Source organism: Elephantulus edwardii, unplaced genomic scaffold (genome assembly GCF_000299155.1).
Source record: "Elephantulus edwardii isolate Elephantulus edwardi_28Jun2011 unplaced genomic scaffold, EleEdw1.0 scaffold00006, whole genome shotgun sequence".
Classification (NCBI taxonomy): domain Eukaryota; kingdom Metazoa; phylum Chordata; class Mammalia; order Macroscelidea; family Macroscelididae; genus Elephantulus; species Elephantulus edwardii.
In genome coordinates, this window is record NW_006399756.1 from 1,650,628 (window position 1) to 1,672,301 (window position 21,674).

Below are 21,674 nucleotides of genomic sequence, written 5' to 3' on the forward strand. Positions count from 1 at the left end.
GGTGTGGGGGTGAAGGAGTGGATGAGGGGATGGGCGTGTGGACGGTGTGGGGGTGAAGAAATGGATGGGGGTGGACGTGTGGACGGTGTGGGGGTGAAGGTGTGGATGGGGGTGGACGTGTGGACAGTGTGGGGGTGAAAGAGTGGATGGGGAGGTGGGCAGGTGGACGGTGTGGTGATGGTGAAGGACTAAAACCAATTCAGTTGGGACTTGAAAAGATGGGGATTATCTGAGAATAGTTATAGATCAATAGTAATTAATTCTATAAACACATTGTATGTGAATGGTTGTATACAACACCGTGTTTGTGAATGAAACGCAGTGTGTGTGAATGACTGTATGTTGTTGTTGTTGTTGCTGACTGCCGTCGAGTCAAGCACGACTCATAGCAACCATATGAACAAAAGGCCTGAAACCTTTCTATAACTATCGACATTTATCAAGTTCATAGTTTCCGGAATGACGTTATACAACCAGCGAAAGAACAACCCTCTGGAGCTCGCTCTATGCTGCCTACTTGGGGTCAATATGAATTGCAGTTGAAGGCAATGGGCTTGGATTTTTGGATTTTATTCCCTCTTTCAGTGGAATTTCTAGTGGAATTTATTGGAATAATTCTAGTACTTATTCTGAAGCCACGTTCCACAGTGGAGATATAATGCAAGCCACGTAGGCAATTTATCATTTTCTGGTATTCACATTTTAAGAAGTAAAAAGGAACAGGTGAAATGAATTTTAATAATTTATTTTACTTAGCCCAATATATCCATAGTTCTCTGATTTCAAAATGGACTCAACGTGAAAATCCCTAAAGAGACCTTGAAGATTCCTTTTTTTATTAAATCTTTCAAATCTGGTGTGTGTTTTGAGGTTTGAGGTGACAGCACTTCAGATCCAACCTGCCACTCCTTGGGAGGTCATTGGGCCACTGTGCAGGACGCCCCAATGGCAGGGGTAGTTCTAGAAGATGATGAAAATAGGACGCGTTTACCTGTGAGCGCATGGGTCTAACAACAGGATGTGAGATGGCTCTGCCCTCCTTGGGAAACCCAGCTTCTCCATGACGAACGGCCTGAGTTCATGGCTCTGACTTCGCTCAGGGCCCTCGGTCGATGTTCAGTGGAGAAATTTACCTGCCGTTTCCCTGTGTACTCACCTGGTCTGGGTGTAAGGGTTATGATGGTTGCACAAAATGAACTATCAAGCTATCTCTGTTTGTGAAGGAGTTTTGGAAAGAGTTTCTGCTTCAAATATTGAAGGTAAAAAGTTTGAGGTGAAATACTATCTTGTCACTATTCTTGTCCCCTGATACATCTCATCTCAGCTGTTGAGCCCAACTCTAACTCGCAGGTTTCTGAAGCTGTAACTCGCCCATCTCTCTTCCTAGAGCTTCTGGTAGATTCCAGCTGTGGGAAACATGCAGTATTTGGGTTGCCAGTGCTGGGAGTATGACATGTTGTTACGTGCTGTCAACTCTACTCCGACTCATAGCCACCCTCCACACAATAGCCCTGAACCTGCCCTGTGATGACAGCTTCTTAATTATCTTCTTTCTTAATTAGCTCTTCTACAATCTATTTTAACACAGGCCAGTTAGTGGCAGAATCTCTTCCTTTTTGCTCATCTAATGTATTTCCCTTATTTTTTAAGGCAGTCTCTTCCTTGTTTATTTTGGTTGGCAGCTATTTCGAAGATGCTCCTTCAAGTGTCCGAGGCCTCTTGGTGCTTCTGCTACAGACTTCCCAACAATCTAAATGACAGCCTTTGGGAGATCCAGTGTTTCCAAATGGCTTTAAGATGTTCTGTTTGATTTAGGATTTACAATTTCATCACAATGTGGGTAGCTATGGTTCCTTTACAAATTTACCTGACTGAACCACTTGGTGGATTCACGCCTTTTCCCATTTCAGTGGCAGTTTTCAAACGCTGCCTTTCCTCCATTGTCCTTGCTCTTTCCTCCTGAAATGTGGGTTCAAATAGCTATACAACCACCATTGAGTCCACTCCTACTCACAGTGACCTTCCTTCAGGTTCCTGCGGCCATAAATCCTCCCTGGAGTGACAGTCCATCCTTATGCTGCAGAGTAAGTGGTGGCTTCAAGTTGATTGCTGGGGCTCCTTGACGATGTTGAGAAGGAATATTTAACATTACTCAGGTGTTGTGGTGGCTTAGTGGTTAGGAGTTGTACTGCCAGCCCAAAGGCACAAGGTTCAAATCCACCGGCTATTCAGTAGGAGAAAGATGGACGGCCTTCTCCTGTGCATTTTATTGTTTCTGAAAACCCACTGGAGGGCCGGCTATGAATTGGTTGGTTCTAACTCCACAGGACATAACGATAACATCTACCCTAAGCTTGAAATCCATGGTTGTTGTTTTGTGCCATCTACTCAGAAGTGACCCCTAGTTGGCCCTCCAGCAGGTTTTCAGACAGTGAATTACACAGTAGGAGATTGCACCACCTTCTGCAGAGCTGCTGGTGGGTTCAAGCTGCATAGCTTTGTATTAGCAGCACAGTTCCTTCCCCCAAGCCGCCAGAGCTCTCTAATGATGCCCGTTAACCTTCTTTTTATATTATCTCTTTGTTTTTTAAACTTTGTTGTTAGATGCTGTCAAGTCAAGTATGACTCATTTTGATCCTTTGAACAACAGGTCTGGACCCTGTCCTGTCCTGCGCTGTCCTCACGCTTCCTGACACACTAGAGCCCATGGCGGCAGTCACTGTGTCCATCCACCTGGTTGAGGGTCTTCCTCGCCTTCGCTGACCCTTCTCTACCTTTCTAAGCATCATGTCCCTCTCTTAGCAACATGCCCAAGTACCTAAGGCAAAGCTTTATCATCTTTGCTTCCAAAGAGTACCCTGACTGCGTCTTCTCCAAGACATGTTGGTTTGTTCTTCTGACAGTCCGTTAGATCTTCAGCACTCTTCTCCAACACCACAGCTCACAGGCCTCAGTTCTTCTGTCATCCTTATTCATTGTCAGCTCACAGATGCATAGCAAGCGATCAGAAAGATCAGACACACTTTAGTCCTCAAACTAACATCATTACTCTTCAGTAATTTGAAGAGGACCCTGACTGCAGACTTTCCCAGGGCAACACATCACCTGATTTCCTAACTGCTGGTCCTAAGGATATAGATTGAAAATGTTAGAGAATCGACACCTTGGTTTCCTAAACTATGTTCTAGATAATGTCTTTATCTATTTTTCCAATTATTATGCTTACCTTCTTCTAAGTTGTACAGCACTCTCCTGTCAATTTGCTGTACTGAGGCAGTCTGGGTTTACTGTGATGCTGAACCTTGTGCCATTGGAGGGTCAGATGCCATAATGGCTGCCCACGGTGGATAGTGTTTGGTGGAGCTCCCAGATGGATTCACGTTTGGAAGCAGGAGTGGCATCCACTTCCTAAACCTCATGTCTCTAGAAACTCTATGAACTTGGAGAAACGAGGACACAGAAAGGCTTCAGGCCTTGTGTTCATCGAGTCGACTCAATGGCAATCAACAAAAACAGCAGCAACAAACCTGCCTTCATCTCTGTCTAATCTGCTATTTCAAACCTCCATAAAGTTTTCATTTTGTAATTATAATTCTTGGTCTAACAAATCCACCTACCTGACCTTGGTCAGTTTGTCATTGTATGCAGGCATGTTTCTGTGATGCTGGAAGCTAAGACAGTTATTTAAAATACCACAACATCATCCATGTGGACATAGCTCAGCAAAGCTTCCAGGCTGTCTGGAGGAGCGGTTTTGGAAGAGGAATTCTGGGAAAGGTGGAGCGCCAAGGAAGGAAAGGATGGGTTGGCACGGCGATGACCCCAATAGGCTTGAGCTGGACAGAGGTCATGCAGGTGTGAGACAGTCCACAGCGGGGAGCTGTTGTTCACAGGCTCACTAGAGTCAGGGTCCACTTGACAACACCAAACACCAACAGCAAAGGAGAGTTGACCACAATCATACAGATAGAACAAAGCATTTGGGACCTGTGTTTGCTCACGTGACAAGTCTAAAATGAGTACCGGTGTCTGTCTGGGGTGTGTCCTTTCCCTGACAGTTAGTACAAACCCTTTGATAAGGAAATAGCCCGAGAGCGTATGAATACCATGGGCCTGTGTTGTTGGCAGTGCCAATCCAGGACCAGTCAGCACCACACGAGCAGCTGCTCTGTCCTCACCCGAGACTCAGCTTCCTTTCCTGATGTTCGACAGCTCTTGCGTCTGCCTCCAGGGAAGGCCTGCCCTCCAATCTGCCACAAGTATTCTCTGGAGAAAGATGGACCTTTACAGACCACCTCTACATGTGGCATGCCCAGCAGAGTGTCAGAAAGTGGGGCGCATCCAGGCAGTGCTCTCCAGTGAGAGCACTTCCAGTACTTGCTTACATCTTGTGGACAAATCAGCTCAACCTATCAGGACTGAAATGTCTATACACACTTGTATATGCAAGAAGAGACATCCTACACAGAGTCCACTTCCTTCTCAGGTTACTTATCACTGTGTCTTATTCCACAAAGTGAAGAACTGCATGCATTTGTTCATAGATTTCTGTTCAGTTGCATGTATCTTGAAGACTTGAATTCTCTTGGAATGTTAAGTTCAAGACTGATAGGGAGTATCTTTTACAAGTAAAGAGCAAATTTTCAGTGTCTTGCAGATGACAATTTGTGTTATTGCAAAGTAGAAGCCATACCTGCCTTATTAATCACTGGATCTCACAGGCCTGGGAAATGTCTCATCTCTAACAAGGTCTTGACAAATATTAAGTCAGTAAGTAATTAAGCAAGCATGGACTGAGTGTCTCCTACCTTGGGAGGCCTGGCATTCATGCTGGGGGAGAGAGTGTGACAAAACTAATACAATAACTCTCTCCCCATGAATCTGATAATCTAGTTAGCTTTGCGAACATTTCCTTGTATGAATTTAATTAACATTGGGTTAATTAGTAGAAATAATGTCTGTTTCTACAACCTCCACCATGCCACGGCCATATTTCCCAAAGAAGTCTTTGTTGAATTCATGAAAACACAACTTTGATGGGATATTAAGATATTTGGGAGCTTGTTGTTATGTGCCATCAAGTTGCCTGTGACTCAGTGACCCTACGTACAACAGCTCTGAAATCTGCCCTGTCTTCTGCCAGTCTCACTGACTCCAACACACCTTCTCCCATTGCCCTAGTTACTCTGTCAGTCCATCTCATCTGGAGTCTTCCTTTCCTGCACTGTCCCTCCACCTTTCCGGGCATGATATCCTTTTCCAAGGATCAGTCTCTCCTCGCCACATGCCCAATGTATGTGAAATGGAGCTTCAAAATCCTAGCCTCCAAGAAGAAACTTGGTTTCACCCTTTCCAAGACAGGCATATTTGTTTTCTTGGTCGTCCATAGTAAGTTCACGACTCTTCTCCAGCACCACAACTCAAAGGCATCAATTATTCTGTCATCATTTGCCATTGTCCAGCTCTCTTATGCATAACAAGTAATTGTGAAGACCATGGCCTGGATCAGGTACACCTTGGTCTCTAAACAGACGTCGTTGCTTCTCAGTACTCTGGAGAGGTCTCTGACAACAAATTTACCTAATGCAATTCATCTTTTGATTTCCTGACTATTGGTGCCAAGAGTGTTGATTGTGGAGCTGAGCAAGCTGTTACTTAACAATCTCAACTTCTTTATCCATCACGGTGCTGACAGTTGGCCCAGTGATGAGAATCTTTGCCTTCTTGGTGTTGAGCTTCAATCCTTAATGAAGACTACAAGACTTAATCTGAATATCTACAAATTATTTATGTTGTTATGTGCCATTGAGTTGACTGTGACTCATAGTGACCATATGCACAACAGCTCTGAGCTCTGACCTGTCCTGAGCCAATCTCACTGTCTCCAACACACCTACTCCCGTTACCCCTGTCGATCCATCTCATCTTCTCAGGGCTGTCCCTCCACTCTTCCAATTAAAAACCGAGCCCATTGCCCTCAAAGGCGCGTGGAAATGGGAGAGGGTAATGGCTGATGCTCCATTGCTGCCTTAAGGATGATGAGAAGTACGCCTGGTCGCAGACACAGTGGCAGGAACAGTCAGAGAGTTCTTCAAGAGGACCACCCCGATCCTTTAAATAATGACCCTCACAAACGGCAGCTGGTGACTCACTCAGAAAGGCTGTGATGAGAGTAACGAAGCAGAAGAGGAAGCTGGAGCCCAAGGCTGGCTGTGCACACGGACATAGAACGCCTTCCTGTACAGCAACATGGTTCCTGCATCTAGACCGGAGCGCCCAGAGTGAACCACTGACCAGGCCAGTGAGCCTGTCACCACACCGCCCACATTAGTGTGTGTGTGTGTGTGTGTGTGTCCGTCCACACATCTCAGCCACAGAAGGGGCAGGTGTGAGAGCGTGTGTGAAGAGTGTGTATGAGTATATATAGGGTCACTATACGAGTGACTCAATGGCACATAACAACAACAACAACAACAACAACAACAGTGTGTGTACAAGGTTAGCGTGGAGGTGGCCTGGTGGTGTGGCTGTCCTAGCGGGAACATGGTGGCCAGTGTTTCTCCAGCATCTGCCTCTGTTTCATGTCTTGGTTGGAGTTTTCCAGCCAAGGATGCATACGGTGAAGAGTGAGTGTGTGTGTGTGTGTGTGTGTGTGTGTGTGAAGGTGTGTATGAGTGTGTGGATCATGAAATTGAATCTACGACGTGTGGATGAGTGTGTATATGAATGTGTGTGAATGTGTAAGTACGTGCGTGACTGAGTGTGTGAATGAACACGTGCCTGTGTCTATGAGTGAGTGTGCGTACGTGTGTAGGTTGGAAGGAGAGTGAGTGTGGCTGTGTGATGAGGGATGATTGTGAGTGTGGGTGTGTGAACGTGGAGTTTGTGTGTCTGACTGTGTGTGTGACTATATTTGATGATGTCTGTGAATCTGAGTATGTGAATGTGTGTAGGAGTTTGGTGGAGTTTATATGTGTGTGTGACTGTGTGTGTGAGTCTGAGTGTGGGCACGTGTGTGTGCATCTGCATCCATGTGTCCAGCTCTGCAGAGCGTGCATCCCGGCTGTCGCGGGCCCGTCCTGTGGCGGTCATTACTGTCCCACCTGTAGGAATCCTGAAGGGAGCAGGCGATGTCCCCAGGGGAGCATTTGGCTATTGCCATAAACGTTGCCGGGGAGTGGGCGCCTTGGGAGCCGCTTGGGGCACACTTTGTTTGGGTGTCCAGCCCTGAGAGACACTAAGCTCTGAAGGTGCCCACTGCACCTCTGTCCCTGTATTTGGGGCTAGTGGTGGAGGCCATGGAGGTGGCCCTGGTGGAGTGGCTGGTCTCGTGGGAACAAGGTGGCTGCGGTGGTGTGGTAGTCCTCTCAGATGAGGACAAGGTGGCCCTGGTGGTGTGGCAGGTCTTGCAGGAACAAGGTGGCCCCGGTGGTCGGTGGTGTGGGAGGCCTAGTGAATGGGGACTAGGTTTCCCCTGGCACCGCCTCTCGTTCCTGCCTTGATTGGAGAATTCCTGGTTTGAAGGTTATGAAGATTTGTGGTCACCAAGTCCACCTCCCTTTGTCACTTTGCTCCCATGTCACATGAGGCTGGGTTTCTCCTGAGAACACCCTAGGTTCCAGGCTTTCCTGGGGGGGGGTGCCCCATCTAGCTTCCAGGCTTTCCTGGGGGGGTGCCCCATCTAGCTTCCAGGCTTTCCTGGGGGGGTGCCCACCAGCCTTCCAGGCTTTCCTGGGAGAGGGGTGCCCAGGACGACCTGTGAGGAGGCAGCCTGTGGGTGGCTCCCTGGCTAGAGCTTCCTACTCCCTTCAGCCTGAGGGGCTCCCATCTGCCTGAGGGGCTCTGGCTTCCTCTCTCTCTCCCTCCCCACCCTCCTGGTCCCCTGCTTCCTCTCTCCCTATGTAATGTCATTATGTCCTAACCCCACTCCCAGCGACCCCATGCGGCTGAGTCTAACTGCCCCACAGGAATTCCCAGGCTGTGGATCTGAGGAAGCAGATGGCCTTGTCTTTCTCATGCAGAGTTGCTAGAGGCTTTGAACCAGAGACCCTCTGGCCAGCACCCCCCAGGGCTCCTCATGTCTTTGAGATGGTGCCACAGCCACCAGAGCTCATGAGGCTCTTCACGGGGAAGCCTCTGTGCACCGTCCTGGGGACTCTGTGGGCAAGGACATCATCCTCCCAAGAAGGACAGGGTGCGGACACACCAGGCATTGAGGGGCTGGGCTGTCACAGGACCATACCCTCAGGGAGGGCACCTGGGGCCCCAGGCATGGAGATCTGCTCCCACTGCCAGCGCTTGGACACTCTGGAACCAGCCCTGACCCACCTGGGCTGCCAGGGGTCAGGGTCAACCAGGCAGCAACAGCAGGGGTGCACGTGTGAGTGGACATAACCTGTGGCCGCCAGCCTGCCCTCAGGTCATAGACACAGGGGGTGCATTGGACAGGCCCTGAAGGAACTTGAACTTGAGCTGGGGCTTCAGTGGCTGCCTGGGCCAGGTGCAGGACACTGTGACCCCTGGCGGGTCCCTGGGCCAGGTGCAGGACACTGTGACCCCTGGCAGGTCCCTGGGCCAGGTGCAGGACACTGTGACCCCTGGCGGGTCCCCGAGCCATGTCTTTGACACACCCTAGCTCCTCTCTGCTGTGGGTCCTAGGCTCCCAGTTACGCATCCCAGCAGGTGGGTGCCCAGAGGCTGCTTGAGTTGGAGGCTGGGCTGACAGTGCGTGTTCGTGTTCGAGGCTGCTGTGCGAGGTCTTTGTATCCTGGGAAGAACAGCTGCCCTGCCGGCCCCTCCTACCCGGTTCCAGCAGATACAGTAATGAGGGCCTTCGCATCACGGGTATTAACAGCTGTTTGTTCAATGGGGTAGTGCAATTAATCTCTGGTTTTAATAAAATGAATATTCAAATGATAGTGCACAAAGTTATATGGAATCATAAAAATAACCATAAATTAGTATTTCTAAACTAAGTAAGTTGTTCACTGTGTTAGCAGCGGTAAGCTCTCATCTGGTCTCCCTAGGTTCTGTCACAGAAGGGCTAGCTTGCATGGTAAGTGCGCTGGGCTTCTCATCTGGGGAGACTGGCCCCCTCACTGCCCTTCCTTGTGCCCCTTTCCTCGGAAATGTGGAGGAGGGACTTTGGGGCCCTGTGGTCAGCACCTCCTCGTCAACCTCTGGGTAGACATGGGCGGCTGATGGAGGGCCATGCCTGTCTGCCCCAGGCTGGTAGTGGGCCCAGTGTGGTCCTGTCCTGAGGGGGAGGACAGTGCTGTGCTGGGGAGCAGAGCCCCCGCTCCAGCCCTGGGGTGCAGCAGGAAGAGGTGAGGTCTGCTTCTGTGACAGCTCAGCCCCAAAGACCCACTTAACAGTCCCCCATCCTGCAGGCTGATGGGCAGTGGACTGGACTTGGCGACCCAGTGGTCCTGGTGAGCAGCCCTGGGTGCGCTGGTCAAGCACTTAGGTGCTGACTGGTGGTTCCAGTGGCCGGCTGCCCCTCGGGGAAGGCGAGGCCGCCTGCTCTTCCTGATGGACTCACCCTCAGGGGCTCTAAGGCGCTGTTCCCCCTGCCCTGCCTCATTACTGTACAGGTGGGACTGACTGACTTCGAGCTCACCCTCCAGGGAGTTTTCAAAGGGAATAAATCTCCCAAGGGAGTTTGCCCGTCCTTCTCCCAGGAGCAACTGGTGGATTCGAACCACACGCCTTTGGGATTGCAGCCCAGCTTCTTACTACTAGGCCCTCAGTGCCCCTTATGTAAGGAATATATTTAAATATAAAAACAGAAAAAAGTTAAACTCAGAATGGACCACTAGATGTTGGAAATGCGTAGGTGGCATGTGGGTTACTTTGGGTTTGGAGCTGAGAGGTTTATAGCCCAGGTTCATCTCTGGTTTGTGAATTTCAGTGCCTGGCTGGCACCTGGCTGGCGGGAGTTTCTTGTGTAAGAGACTATGGGGTGCTTGCTATCAGGACCACTGACTCCCCCGGGGCTCTGCTTTGCCAGGATGAGTTACACACTCAGCACTGATGTCTCCTGGGTCATCACTAAAGTAGACACACAAAGTCCGGGAACTGCTTCGCATCAACAGCTCAGACCATTGCTAGTTCTTCAGAGGAGGACTGCGCAGTTCTGACCACCTCCCTTATTCTTCCCGCTGGACACCAAGACTCGAAAGCATGATGTTCCTTCTTCCTGGAAAAGTCAAACACGAAGCTGCAGTAAGAACCAGCTGCTGCCTCCTGGGTCCAGACGCGACAGATGACGGCAGGGTGTACAGGGAGAGGTGCACACTCGTCCAGGGCAACGCTTCAGTGCGAGCTGCAGACAGTCAGAGCCCCGCCAACAGGTGACTGTAAAAGGGGGAGATTGTCCACCTGCGTAACAGGACACTAGTGCACTCCAATGCGTGGCGATCCTCCATTGAGTTTCCTAAGCTTGAATCTTAGGGGGAGCACACCACCTCACCTATTTTTCTCCTGTAGAGCAGAGGGTGAGTTCGAACCACCAACCATTTGGTTAGTAGCCCAGCACGTAATCCATTAGGCCGGCAGGGCTCCTTCTGAGATGTCCACAGGAGCTAAGTATGCAGAGGGGGCGTTGACCAGGCACTCTTCACAGGGAGCTCAGAGGAAGGAGATGAGTGCTTGAGGGCCTGGCTTGGGCGCTAGGGGTGATGGTAGCGACGGGCCAGAGTGTGCAGCCTAACACGGAAACCAGCCCTGGGCTGGACCTCCCTCCCGGGGCAGCACCAGCCCCTCTGTGCCCCACATGCCCACTTTCCACCTGCAGATACAAGGAGCCCAGCACACAGCCCTGCCCGCAGCAACGGCAGACCCAGCACCCACTTCGGTGGCGATGCTCATGGCGAGCAGATCTAGTGCCCGAAGGAGCTTCACAGGAGCTGAAATCACCACCGAAACAGCCAGCAGACTAGCGATGTGATTTTCTATGAAGATGTTGCTCAGCAAAGACGACACAACAGCTGGTGTTTGTGGAATTAGGATTCCTCTCTGGCACAGACTCTCCAGTTCAGCCTGTTGTTTACTTGACAGCCTCTGCCCTCTCTGCAACCCAGATGTCCCGTTGCAGGCACCGCTGGCCTGGGCAGAACTGCACCCTGCTCCATCCAGGAGCAAATGCCAGCTACTAATGCCTCATCTGGCCAGCAGTGGGAGGGCTACGTCCCCGGATGTAGTTGGACCTCTCTTCTCTGGCTAGGGATGGGGGCTGTGACCTGGAGGGGACCTGAGAGTGAGGTCACTGTGGAATGATCAGGTGGCAGTGGTGGCCGTGGGTGACATCTGAGGGTGAGGGTGACTGTGGAGTGGCCAGGTGGTAGTGGTGGCCCAGGCTTGAGCTTTGGGCTCTCACAGCTGGGCTGTCCCTCCCACAGGTCCTCAGGGCAGCACAGGGTTAATGACTGATTTGCTTAAAATGTCACAGATAATCCTGGTGGACTGCAGATGGGCTCCTTCTCAGCTCACACCTCCCACTGTGCTAGCGCACACTCTGGCACCTGTTTACCTGAGGGCCCTGTCATCCTGGGGGGGGGTGGGAGGGGGACTTGCCCTCCCCCAGCTGCTCCGTCTGTCATTCCACCTCCTCCCCCTGACTCAGCCCAAGCAGTGTTTCTGGGAGCTGGCACCCAGTGTGGGCAGCTCTGCCCTGGCACTGTCGTTTCTGCCCCAGGCTGGCATGTGGAGATGTCGATGGCTCCTGTGAAGGTACAGGAAATGGCTACTGCTGGGACTGGCCGTGGCCGTGAACGGGGGCCTGTGTGGAGGCAGCTCTTTGAGGATGATGTTCCTTGTTACTGCCCTTCTCTCTCCACGGAATTGCTGTGGAACCTGAACTTTGCGGAGCCGCCACTGTCCTCGGTTGGCAGCGGCGAGCTCACAGGCGTCTCTAGATGATCACACTGCACGTGGCCATGGAGCCGGATACGACTCAGAGCGGAGCCGCTGCTGGGTTTTCGAGGCCACCAGCTGCGTGGGTGGAGACTGGCCCTTTTCCTCCTGAGGAGCTGCGGTGGGTTCAGACCACTGTTGGGGGGCAGCCTTTTGGTCAGCTGAGCAGCACCCCCAGTGCTGTCAGATGCTGGTGGTGGTGCTGTAGAGTACACTGACTCATCGTGACCCAGCGAAGGACAGATCTGAACCTGTCCTGCACCGCTGTCAGGCCCAAGCACCTTGTCACAGCCACTGGTCCCCTCTCTTGGGAAACACGGCCCTTCTGGGGTATCCCTTGGTGGTCTCATTGCTGCCTTGATATTACCCATGTTTCCTCCACAGCCACTGTGACCTGATGTAGCTCCTGGGTCTCACCTAGGACACACCTGAGATACAATGCAGACACACCTGGGACAGACTTGTGATACACCTGAGTCCCAAGACTTACCTGAGACACACCTGAGCTACAACGCAGACACATCAGGGACAGAGTTGAGACACACCTGAGTCCTGGTACTTGCCTGGGATGCACCGGGGCCACGCAGGCAGGCCTCTCGCCCAGGGCTGCTGCACTCACTGCTTTACTGCTGGCTCCACCGAGCCCTCTCCAGGGGTCCCAGGCGTCCTTCTTCACCTTCAGGCCTTGTGCAGGCACCCCCTTCCTGGAAAAGACCTCCCTGAGCCCGCTGCCTAAGAGCAGAACCCGCCACAACACTAAACCCCGTCCTATTTGCACTTTCCTGGTGCACCCTCAGCTGGTCACATAAACCGAGCCAACGGGGAGATGTAAGCGAGTGACTGGCTACAGCATGTGCACCCACCGGAGCCCGGGACTTAATGGCTCCTCCACGACCCGGAGCAGCCTCGGCACCTGCCTCGCAGATGCTTGTGGGAGGATGCTCTACTGTGTGGACACGGGTCTGATTTATCACCTGCTTTACCTGCTCAGAGTGATGTGACCCTCTGGATGGCCTGAGATGGTCCTTCTCAGTATGACTATTTTGTAACTGGCTGCACTGGGCCAGCCTGACTCCTGGGGACCCATGCACAGAGGGGCCAGCCTGCTGGGAGGGCACGGGCTGCACACAGTGCCCTGTGTGCACAGCCCTGTCTCCGACCTGGAGTGTGTGGACTCCATCCTGAAGCACTCTGAGCTGGCATGACTGCACTGTCCACTTTCCATGACCCTGTGGATTTCTCCTGGGTCTAATTGCTACAGGGAAGCCCAGCAAGTCAGCAGAGCTGTGCTCTGTGAGGTTCAAAAGGCTGTGATCTGAGATGTAGACCTCCAGGTGTGTCTTTTGTGGTCCCTCCTCCGTGAACCTGCACCATCAGCAGTCGAGTGTGTGAATCGTTTGCACAGCCCAGGGCTCCTAAAAAGTGAAGTCACTCCCGTTTAAGCAAAACACCCTGTCCTTCCTGAGGAAAGGGGCTCCCTGAGACTGGCCTGCAGCTCAGTGTGTACATGTGTGCTGTGTGCATGTGTGGTGTGGTGAGTACGTGAGAGAGAGAGAGAGAGAGAGAGAGAGAGATGGGGGTGTAGTCACATTTGCAAAGCCCAACAGAGAATGTGTCTGAAGTCCTGACTTGGTCCTGGTGACACCGGCTTCCTCATCCCCCATCACCCCAGTGTGGCTCACAATGTCGAGGTGACTGCTCCACCCCAGGTCCCCATGCTCAGCTGACCCTCCTGTCTGTCTCCTGCAGGTGGATGCCTCAGCAGCCTTAAGCCAGCAGGTGGTGGCCCCACCATTGCCATTGCCACTGCAGCTGCTGCTGCTATGGTGTCTGTGGACCCTGAGGGACTCCGGGGCCTGTCCCCTGCCAGCGTCCAGCCATACCACTTTGTGACCTTGGCACCCATCAGAATCCCGCTGCGGAGTGCCCCGCTCTCAGGTGAGTGCAGAGGGGTTGGGGTCAGGGTCAGGTGCTGCACCTGCATCCACAGGTGTGGACAGAGCGTCCTCGCATCATCATCATCCTCACCCTGGTTCGTGCATCGAGCCCGCAGACCGACACCTCGGGGTGATCTGCACCTTGTCCATTGCCAGGCCTTGCTGTGTCAGCACTGTGCTCTGCCCTCGAGCACCTGTGGTGCTTCTGTTTGGAGAGTGGAGACCTCACAGGACTGACTCTTAGAGAGCGAGGGCCTGTGTGCCAGGGGTGATGTGGGGCCACGCAGAGACGTGACATCTTCTCACATGGAGCGTGGTGGAGAACAAGCACCAAACATGGCACAAGAGTGGATGTCATGGTCAAGAGCATGCCAGTGTGAGGAAGGCAAGGCCACTGTGGGTCTGGACAGGCCTCCCTCCTGGCTACTGGCCTGGGCACTCTGCACATAGGGACAGGGGACTGTAGACTGTGGGACCACGGCCTAAGCCCTCTGCATACAGGGTAAGACAGTCCACTGTGGGGCCATTGCCTGGCTCTTTGTACATGTGGGGTGTGCTGTCTATGAGGAGGGAGTGTTGTGGCCTGCCTGAGGCCCTCAGCCAAACAATCACAGCCTGTGGAACCAGTAGGTGAGGTGGGAGCTCTGGGAGCTGGTAGGTGAGGTGGTATCCTATAGGTGAGGTGGGAGCTCGTAGGTGAGATGAGAACTCATAGGTGAGGTGGGAGCTTGTAGATGAGGTGGGATCCCATAGGTGAAGTGGGAGCTCGTAGGTGAGGTGGGAGCTCGTAGGTGAGGTGGGAGCTCTGGGAGCTGGTAGGTGAGGTGGGAGCCCGTGGGTGAGGTGGGAGCCCATAGGTGAAGTGGAAGGGAGTCCTGAGCCTTGGTAATACGTACTCTCGATCAGATGAGATGTGTAGAGATGTGTTGGTGTGGAGATGGTGGCTCTGAGGAGGGAGGCTGGTCTTGGAGCTCCACCCTGCCCTTGGCCTGTCTGTGAGTCTGTCTGTGAACTCTGCTTTCACACTGTGTCAGCCCCCATTCCCCCCGTGGGGGTTAATAGTGGGGAAGCAGCAAGATCCTTTCTCAGGTGGAGAAATTCCAGTGAAAGGGTGTGGAATGAGTGTGCCGTTCTGACAGCTTTATCATACTTGAGTTTTTCATGGAATGCAGGAAGCCATCAATGGAGATTTTGGAGGAGGAAGTATTGAATCATTAGACTGTTGGTGACCACAGGAACCTGCACTAGTCTCACTCATGATGCCCTGCCGTGGAGGTGTGCAGTGCAGGGTGGCGAGGCAAGGTATCAGCGTCTGAGAACAGACGTCTAAGATAAAGCCAAACATGTGCACATGGAATAGAGCTTATGGGCCACAAACACTCACTGCGTCGAGTTGGAACGGGCTCCTAGCTGGTCCCCCTTCAGGGCTCTGAGGCTATAAATCACACAGAAGAAGCTGCCCGCCTCTTCCCCACAGAGCTGGCAGTAGATTCATACCATTGACCTTTTAGTAGTATAAGACTTAACTCCCTGGCTCACCTTAAATAGTATAATGCTAGCCCAGTCGTGTCTAGCTGGTCCTGGCTTGTGGAGGGCCCTGCCAGCTTTCTGAGGCTGTAAACCTTTACAGAAGGAGGTGGGGTGTTTGCCTCCCCTGCAGCAGCCAGTGGGTTTGAACTGTTGACCTTTAAGTTAGCAGCCTCCTTGCCTCCCACATCTGTCCCGAGCACGTGCTGTGTGAACAGGTGCCCCATGTGGACAGGCCATTTCAAGGCGAGAACACGGAGGCCTTCGGTTGGTGCTTTCCCATCTGGACACTGTGTGGGGCCTTCAGCTCTGCCCCAGGCGAGTCTCCTGGGGTCTCTCTCCACATGGGGCTGTGGCGTCATCCACTGACCTGATGAGTCACTGGACATACACCTTGTCTCCGAGCAAGTTTAGGGTGTGAATGGAGAATAAATAATACACTCTGCCATCTCTCGGGATGGCTGTTTTACAGCTGTGTCAAGATTTTGGTTAAAAACCTTTGTTCTTCAGCATTTATTAAGGATGACTTCTGATTGTTTACTGGTCTCTCAGCCCGCAGACACTCCTGTGTTAGGTTAAAGCGACGCACTCTCAATTCCAAGCTTTGCTTTCTGACTAGTGTCACAGTCACTGGGTGACAGCTCAGGGTAAACATAACTGCTACTTGTGCTGGTAACCCCACACTCACGTGACTTGCCTGTGGGGTCACACTGGCTGAGTGCACAGCAGCTGTGATATCTCCAGGCCTGCCTGCACCGTGTGTGGATAAGCTTACCTGAAGTTCAAGACCTGGAGGTTGCTGGAGCAACACAGACCAACCTCCGAGCTGAAACAGATGTCTCAGTGTTGGATTCGTACACGCAACACCATGTTGCATTTGAAGCAGCCAACAGTGAGACCTTTGGATATGTGGTTGTTGGCGTGCACAAGGTAGTTCTTTGGAGACCCCCTGGTCTCCCACCAGCCTCTGGTGATGTGAATTGTGTGTCAGTCCCCATCTGCCTCAGTCTCCCAGTGCTGCTGTAACACAGACACCCCAGGAGTGACCTCAGAAACAGATACTGATCTTCTCACAGGTCAAAAGGTGTTTAGGTGCCACTGAATCAGCTCTGATGCTCGGTGACCTGTGTACAACAGCACGCAGCCCTGAACCTTTCTCACCTCTCTGGTGGGCTTACACCTGTTTTAGGGGCAGTGCTAACCCAACTCATTCCTGGTCTTCTTGTTCTCCAAACTTCTACTTCTCCCAGCATGATGCCCCCCTTCCACGGACTGACCCTTCCTGATAACACACTCAAAGTGTGTGAGGTGAAGTCTCTCCACCTTTGCTTCTAAGGAACCTCTTGGCTGCTCTTTGGCAGTCCACGGGATGTCCCTCATCCTGTCATCTCAGCCCAGGGGCAGCCTGCTGACCCAGGCTGTGGGGACTTGTACTGTCAGCCCGGTAGCTGCACCTCTCTGGTTGGTGGAAGTCACTGGAAACTTTGATGGGGAAAATGTGTCATCTCCTTCCTTGCAATTGACAAGGTTAGAGACCCACTGAAGGGAGGCTCAGCTAAGAGACAGTTCTATCTGGAAGCTCAAAGGCAATGAGGGGAGGGAGGGAGGGAGCAGGGGGAGAGGAGGAGGGAGGGGAAGGGAGGAGAGAGAAAGGGGCATTAGTTTTTGTGTTATTTATCACACACCTTTCACTTCATTTCTTTTCTGTTTCTTCCGTTAGTGTTGATTGTTGGTCCAAGTAAAATGAAATCCTTGAGAACTTAATTTTTTTTCTGCTTTTATAAGGATGTTTACTGGTCCAGTTGTGAGAATGTTTGTTTTCTTAATGTTGCTGTATAATCTTTGAACTTCTTCAGTAAATGCTTCAAGTCTTCCTCACTTTTGGCAAAGCTGTGTCACCTGTGTAACTTGATGAGTCCTCCTCCAGTCCTGATGCCACACTACTCTTCAAATAGAGCACTTGGTCAAATTATCTGCTCAGCATACGGAGTGGAAAAGTATGTCGAAAGGATCAGCCTCTCCTGATCTTGTACCACGTGGTGTCCCCTTGTTCTGTTTCAAAGACTGATTCATGGTTGCAAGTGAAAGGTTTCACTTAAGTCTCCTGAAATTCCCATTCTTCTCAATTGTTCATAATTATTGTGACTCTTACAGTCTAATACATTTACATAGCATATAAAATCCAAAAATGACTTTCTGTTATTCTCTGCTTTTATACAAGATCCATCTGATGTCAGCAATGAGGTCCTTTATTTCAAGGTCTCTTCTAAATCCAGCTTAAATTTCTGGTAGGTAGTTCTGCTCCAAGCATTTTTAAAGAATCTTCTGCAGTGTTTTACTTGGGTGATACTGGTGACTTTGCTGTTGGGTGATTTCTGCATCTGTTGGGTTGCCTCTTTTAAAATGGATTGAAGTGTGGATCTCTTCCAGTTAACTGGTTATGTAGCTACCATTCAGATTTCTTGGCATGGACAAGTCCAGGGCTGCAGGACATAGAAACCCGAAATGGGGCTCCGGCTGGGGCAGCCCTATGTGGGTTCTGGGGCAGGGCCTTGTCTTGCTCCTGGAACCCTGCTTTCTCTCAGTCTTGGTGCTCTCCCTTGGCACGTCGTCTCCGTTTACATCACCTTGTCTGTGTGTCTGTACTACCCGTGTCAGAGACCAGGCCTAGGACCCACCCTGCACTGGGAAAGCTGGACATAGAGAACCCTCCCTTCCCAGTGGGGTCACATCCACAGGGATGGGGTGAGGATTCCTACCTTCCCTGCACTGACTGTCAGCTGGTGGCAGGAGGGTGCCAGGCTCCGGCCGACAAAGCCCATTGTGTGCCCGGGAATGGATGCACCGTTAGGATCGTCAAAACTCACCTGAATTTGAGCATATGGATTATTCTGAGCAGTTATTCTATGTTCAGATAGAGCAACCAGAAAAAGCAAGTAGCTCTCCCAGAAGCAAGGTGCAGTGGGTCTTAGGAAGAGAGACGTCAAATAAAACCCAAAGCCTGTCCTGCTGCCGTGGAGCTGGTTCGGAGCGGACGTCGGCAGTGACCCTCCGTAGGTCTCCGAGGCTGTTACTCTTCTCAGGACGAGGCTGCCCACCTGTCTCCCACGGGTGGCTGGTGGGTTCCATTAGCAAGCTAATACCTTCAGCGAGGCCCCTATAGAGATAAGGGGAAACAAAGAGCCCCCCACCCGCCACCTGTTGACCATAAAGTGGCTGACTGGAGCGCACCTCCACCTTGGCTGCAGTCCCCTGATAGTGGCCACTGTGGCCTGCTGCACCCACAGGGCCTCTGTGAAGCTTCTGTAGGGGACAGTGGCTGGAGGCTGCCCTTGTCAGCAGGGCCTAGTCAAGGACATTGCTGTAGCGCAGTCTCCCACAGACTTCTGCAATTTGGGTCAAGCTTTTCTGATTTTAGTTTCTGGGAACGAAAACCCTGAAAATCAGAGTGACACGCTTGTTATGAATGTTCCTCTCCCGCAGCCCTTTGTCCCCTACACTTGTCCCCTACAGCCCTCACTGTGCTGACTGATGTCGGGCTGGTGCGGGGGGCTGGACATAGGCTGTTCTTCCAGCAGGCCTCCCACCCTGCTGCTAGCACTGGCTGTGGACGTGGAGGGCGGCGCGGAGAGGGGGAAGAGGAGCGTGTGCTGGGAGACGCTGCAGTGGGTCAGGGAGCGTGGTCCTCTCCAGGGCTCGGCAGCCAGGGACCACTTAGAGACGGGCTCTGAAGGCTGGGAACGTGTGAGCGAGGAAAGGTGAACAGAGGGGATGTCTTCCCTATTCATCTTCTCCCAGCAGCTCCAGCTAAACACAGCTTCCTCATTCCTGACCATTCCCTGCAGCCCTGGCCTCCAGGTAGAGGAGGGAATACACTCAGAAGCAAAAGGTATCTCTTACTGTATTTATTTCTTAGTATTTGAGGAGATCAGGAAGTTTATCAAAGGATAATAAAAAGACATACATAGATGGACTTGCCGAAGAAACAGAAATGCCTCTCTGGCCTCAGCCAGCACGTGGTCATGTTGTTGGCGAGCCCTCCACGGATTCTGCTGAAGCTGTGGACATGAGAGGGGAGGAGGTGCCGTGTACATGACGGCAGTGGTGTCACAGACTGGCCATGTCCACTCCTGGAAAACAGAGGAGTGGCCCTCATTGTAAACCCAGGATTTCCTCCTCAACCTTCACCTGCAGCTTCTTAATGGTTCAGGAGAAAAAGGTAACATGTAAGTTAGTTCTGGTCTCTAGCAGAGCAAATTACAATCGAAAACTAATATTAAAAAGCACCATCTGCCTCAGAAACCATTTGCCACCTGTTTGTCTACTTCAAGCTCTATTTAATGGTTTAAATTTAACATTTTGTCCTGCCACAGAGCAGCTGGGAAGTGACTCCCTATTTTCCCCCCATCAGTAACTTCCCAGCCAAGCTCCGCTGCCAGGCAGACCCCTCCACACGGTTCTGCCAGGCAGCTTTCATGAGCTGTGGCCTGCCTCGTTAGCTAGTCCTGCGGGAATTCCTGCAGCTCCACAACCACCACCGCCGGCCATTTGGGGATGGATTCTTCCCTTGTTTTTCATTTTTAAATCCAGGAATTGTTTACTCCCCACTATAATAAAAATTGCTACAGTACATATTAAGGTTTGAAATCTTCAGGCATAAAAATGCTGTAATGACATAATTCCTTATTTCCCATGAAGGCCTGAGACGTGGCTTCCGGCTGGCTTCCTACAGAAGACAGACATATGATTCTTGATAGAGGGATGGTGCTATTTTCAGTAGAATCATTGTCGCAATGAAAAGAAAATAGGACAAGAAAGACACTGTGTACATGTTCTTTTCCTCCTAAGACGGTTCCTGCTGAGACCATAAGCTGCAGATGGTCAGCAGACATGAGCACATTTAGCTGTGTAAGGGGCAGAATTTTCCGAGTGCAGGTGCCGCTGTGAGGGTGCAAGGTCACAGATGGGAGTTAGTTTTGAACATTCTTGATGGCTTTACTCAAACATAACCCACATTTGGTGTCTCAGTCCCCTCTCCTACTCCAAGCCCTGCACGGCCCTGGCCCTTGCTGCCTCCCCTGGTTGACCTCAGCCTGGGCCACCGTTAGTTTACCTTCAACCCACTCTTTCTTTGAGAAGAAAAATTGGAAATGTCACACATATACAATACCAGGTATTATCTATGGATGCTGCTGTAGGAATAAAAAACTGCTAGTACAATGTGCACCCACTTTCCTCTGAGCCTGCGAAGGAGACCTTTCCAGTCTGACTAAGCCTTCCCTGCAGGTGATTTACTCTTGGCTTCTAACCTACACACTGACAATTTAAACCATGCCAGTGACATTACAGAATGAAGGTTTGACAACTTCACAGCCCAGAAAACCCTGTGGAGCCATCTCACTGTGTCACATGGGGAGGCCAGGAGTGGGGACCCATGAATGAAAGTGGGACCTGTGCAAGGCACCAGGGACCCATGGACAGACATAGAGACCTGTGGGTGACATGGGCACCTGTGGATGGCAGCAGGGATCCGTGGACAGATGTAGGGATCCATGAATTACAGTAGGGATCTGTGGATGGCCGTGGGGATCTGTGGATGGCCGTGGGGATCCGTGCATGGCTGTGGGGATTTGTAGATGGTAGTGGGGTTTTGGTTACTTATTTTGGTTACTTGACTGGACAGTTGAGCATCCTAGGAACCACGCTTCCTACCCTCCCCCCCGAGGTTGGGCCTCACTTGAACAACTGGAGCCAGCCATTTGCTGTTTCTTGAACTGCAATCACCACGCATAGTCTTTCTAGACAATGCCCTGCAAAGTTCAGGGTTTTTAGTTCACATAAATGTTATCTTCTATGCTTCCATCTATGATTGCATTTTTTGCTCAAACTTGTGTGTGTTTTTGTAGCCCTCCCATTGGATGCCTCTAGCTGTTGGGCTCTGTGTAGCTTTGACACAGAATCCATTGTACAAATTGACACAGTGCATCATGCAGCCATCTGGTGGCCCCTGTCCTGGATCCTGAAGTGTTGGCACAGCAGTTTACTGGCACAGCCCTCTGGAAACACACACCTCTGCTGGCTCGCAGAGACCACCTTGCTGGCGCTTTTCCTCATGGGTCTCTAGGGGACCCACTGGCCCGTCCACCTCATTCTTCTGTGCTGGAGACTCACATTCAAGACAGAAACCATTCATATCCATCCACAGCCTCTGCTTCTCTTTGAGCTTGAGGTGCATATCCGATTCTCCACGTGGCACCTACCTGTTCTAACCTCAAACCTCTCAAAGCTCTCTTTTTT

At 51.5% G+C, this 21,674-nt stretch overlaps 1 protein-coding gene across 1 annotated transcript in view; it reads left to right on the forward strand.

Moving 5' to 3' along the window:
• Positions 1 to 21,674, forward strand: part of TCERG1L (transcription elongation regulator 1-like) — a 186,219-nt gene that overhangs the window by 47,987 nt on the left and 116,558 nt on the right. The window contains exon 9 of the mRNA XM_006880123.1: positions 13,663 to 13,851. Coding sequence (XP_006880185.1) covers positions 13,663 to 13,851 — 189 coding nt within the window. The remainder of the gene's footprint in view (positions 1 to 13,662; positions 13,852 to 21,674) is intronic.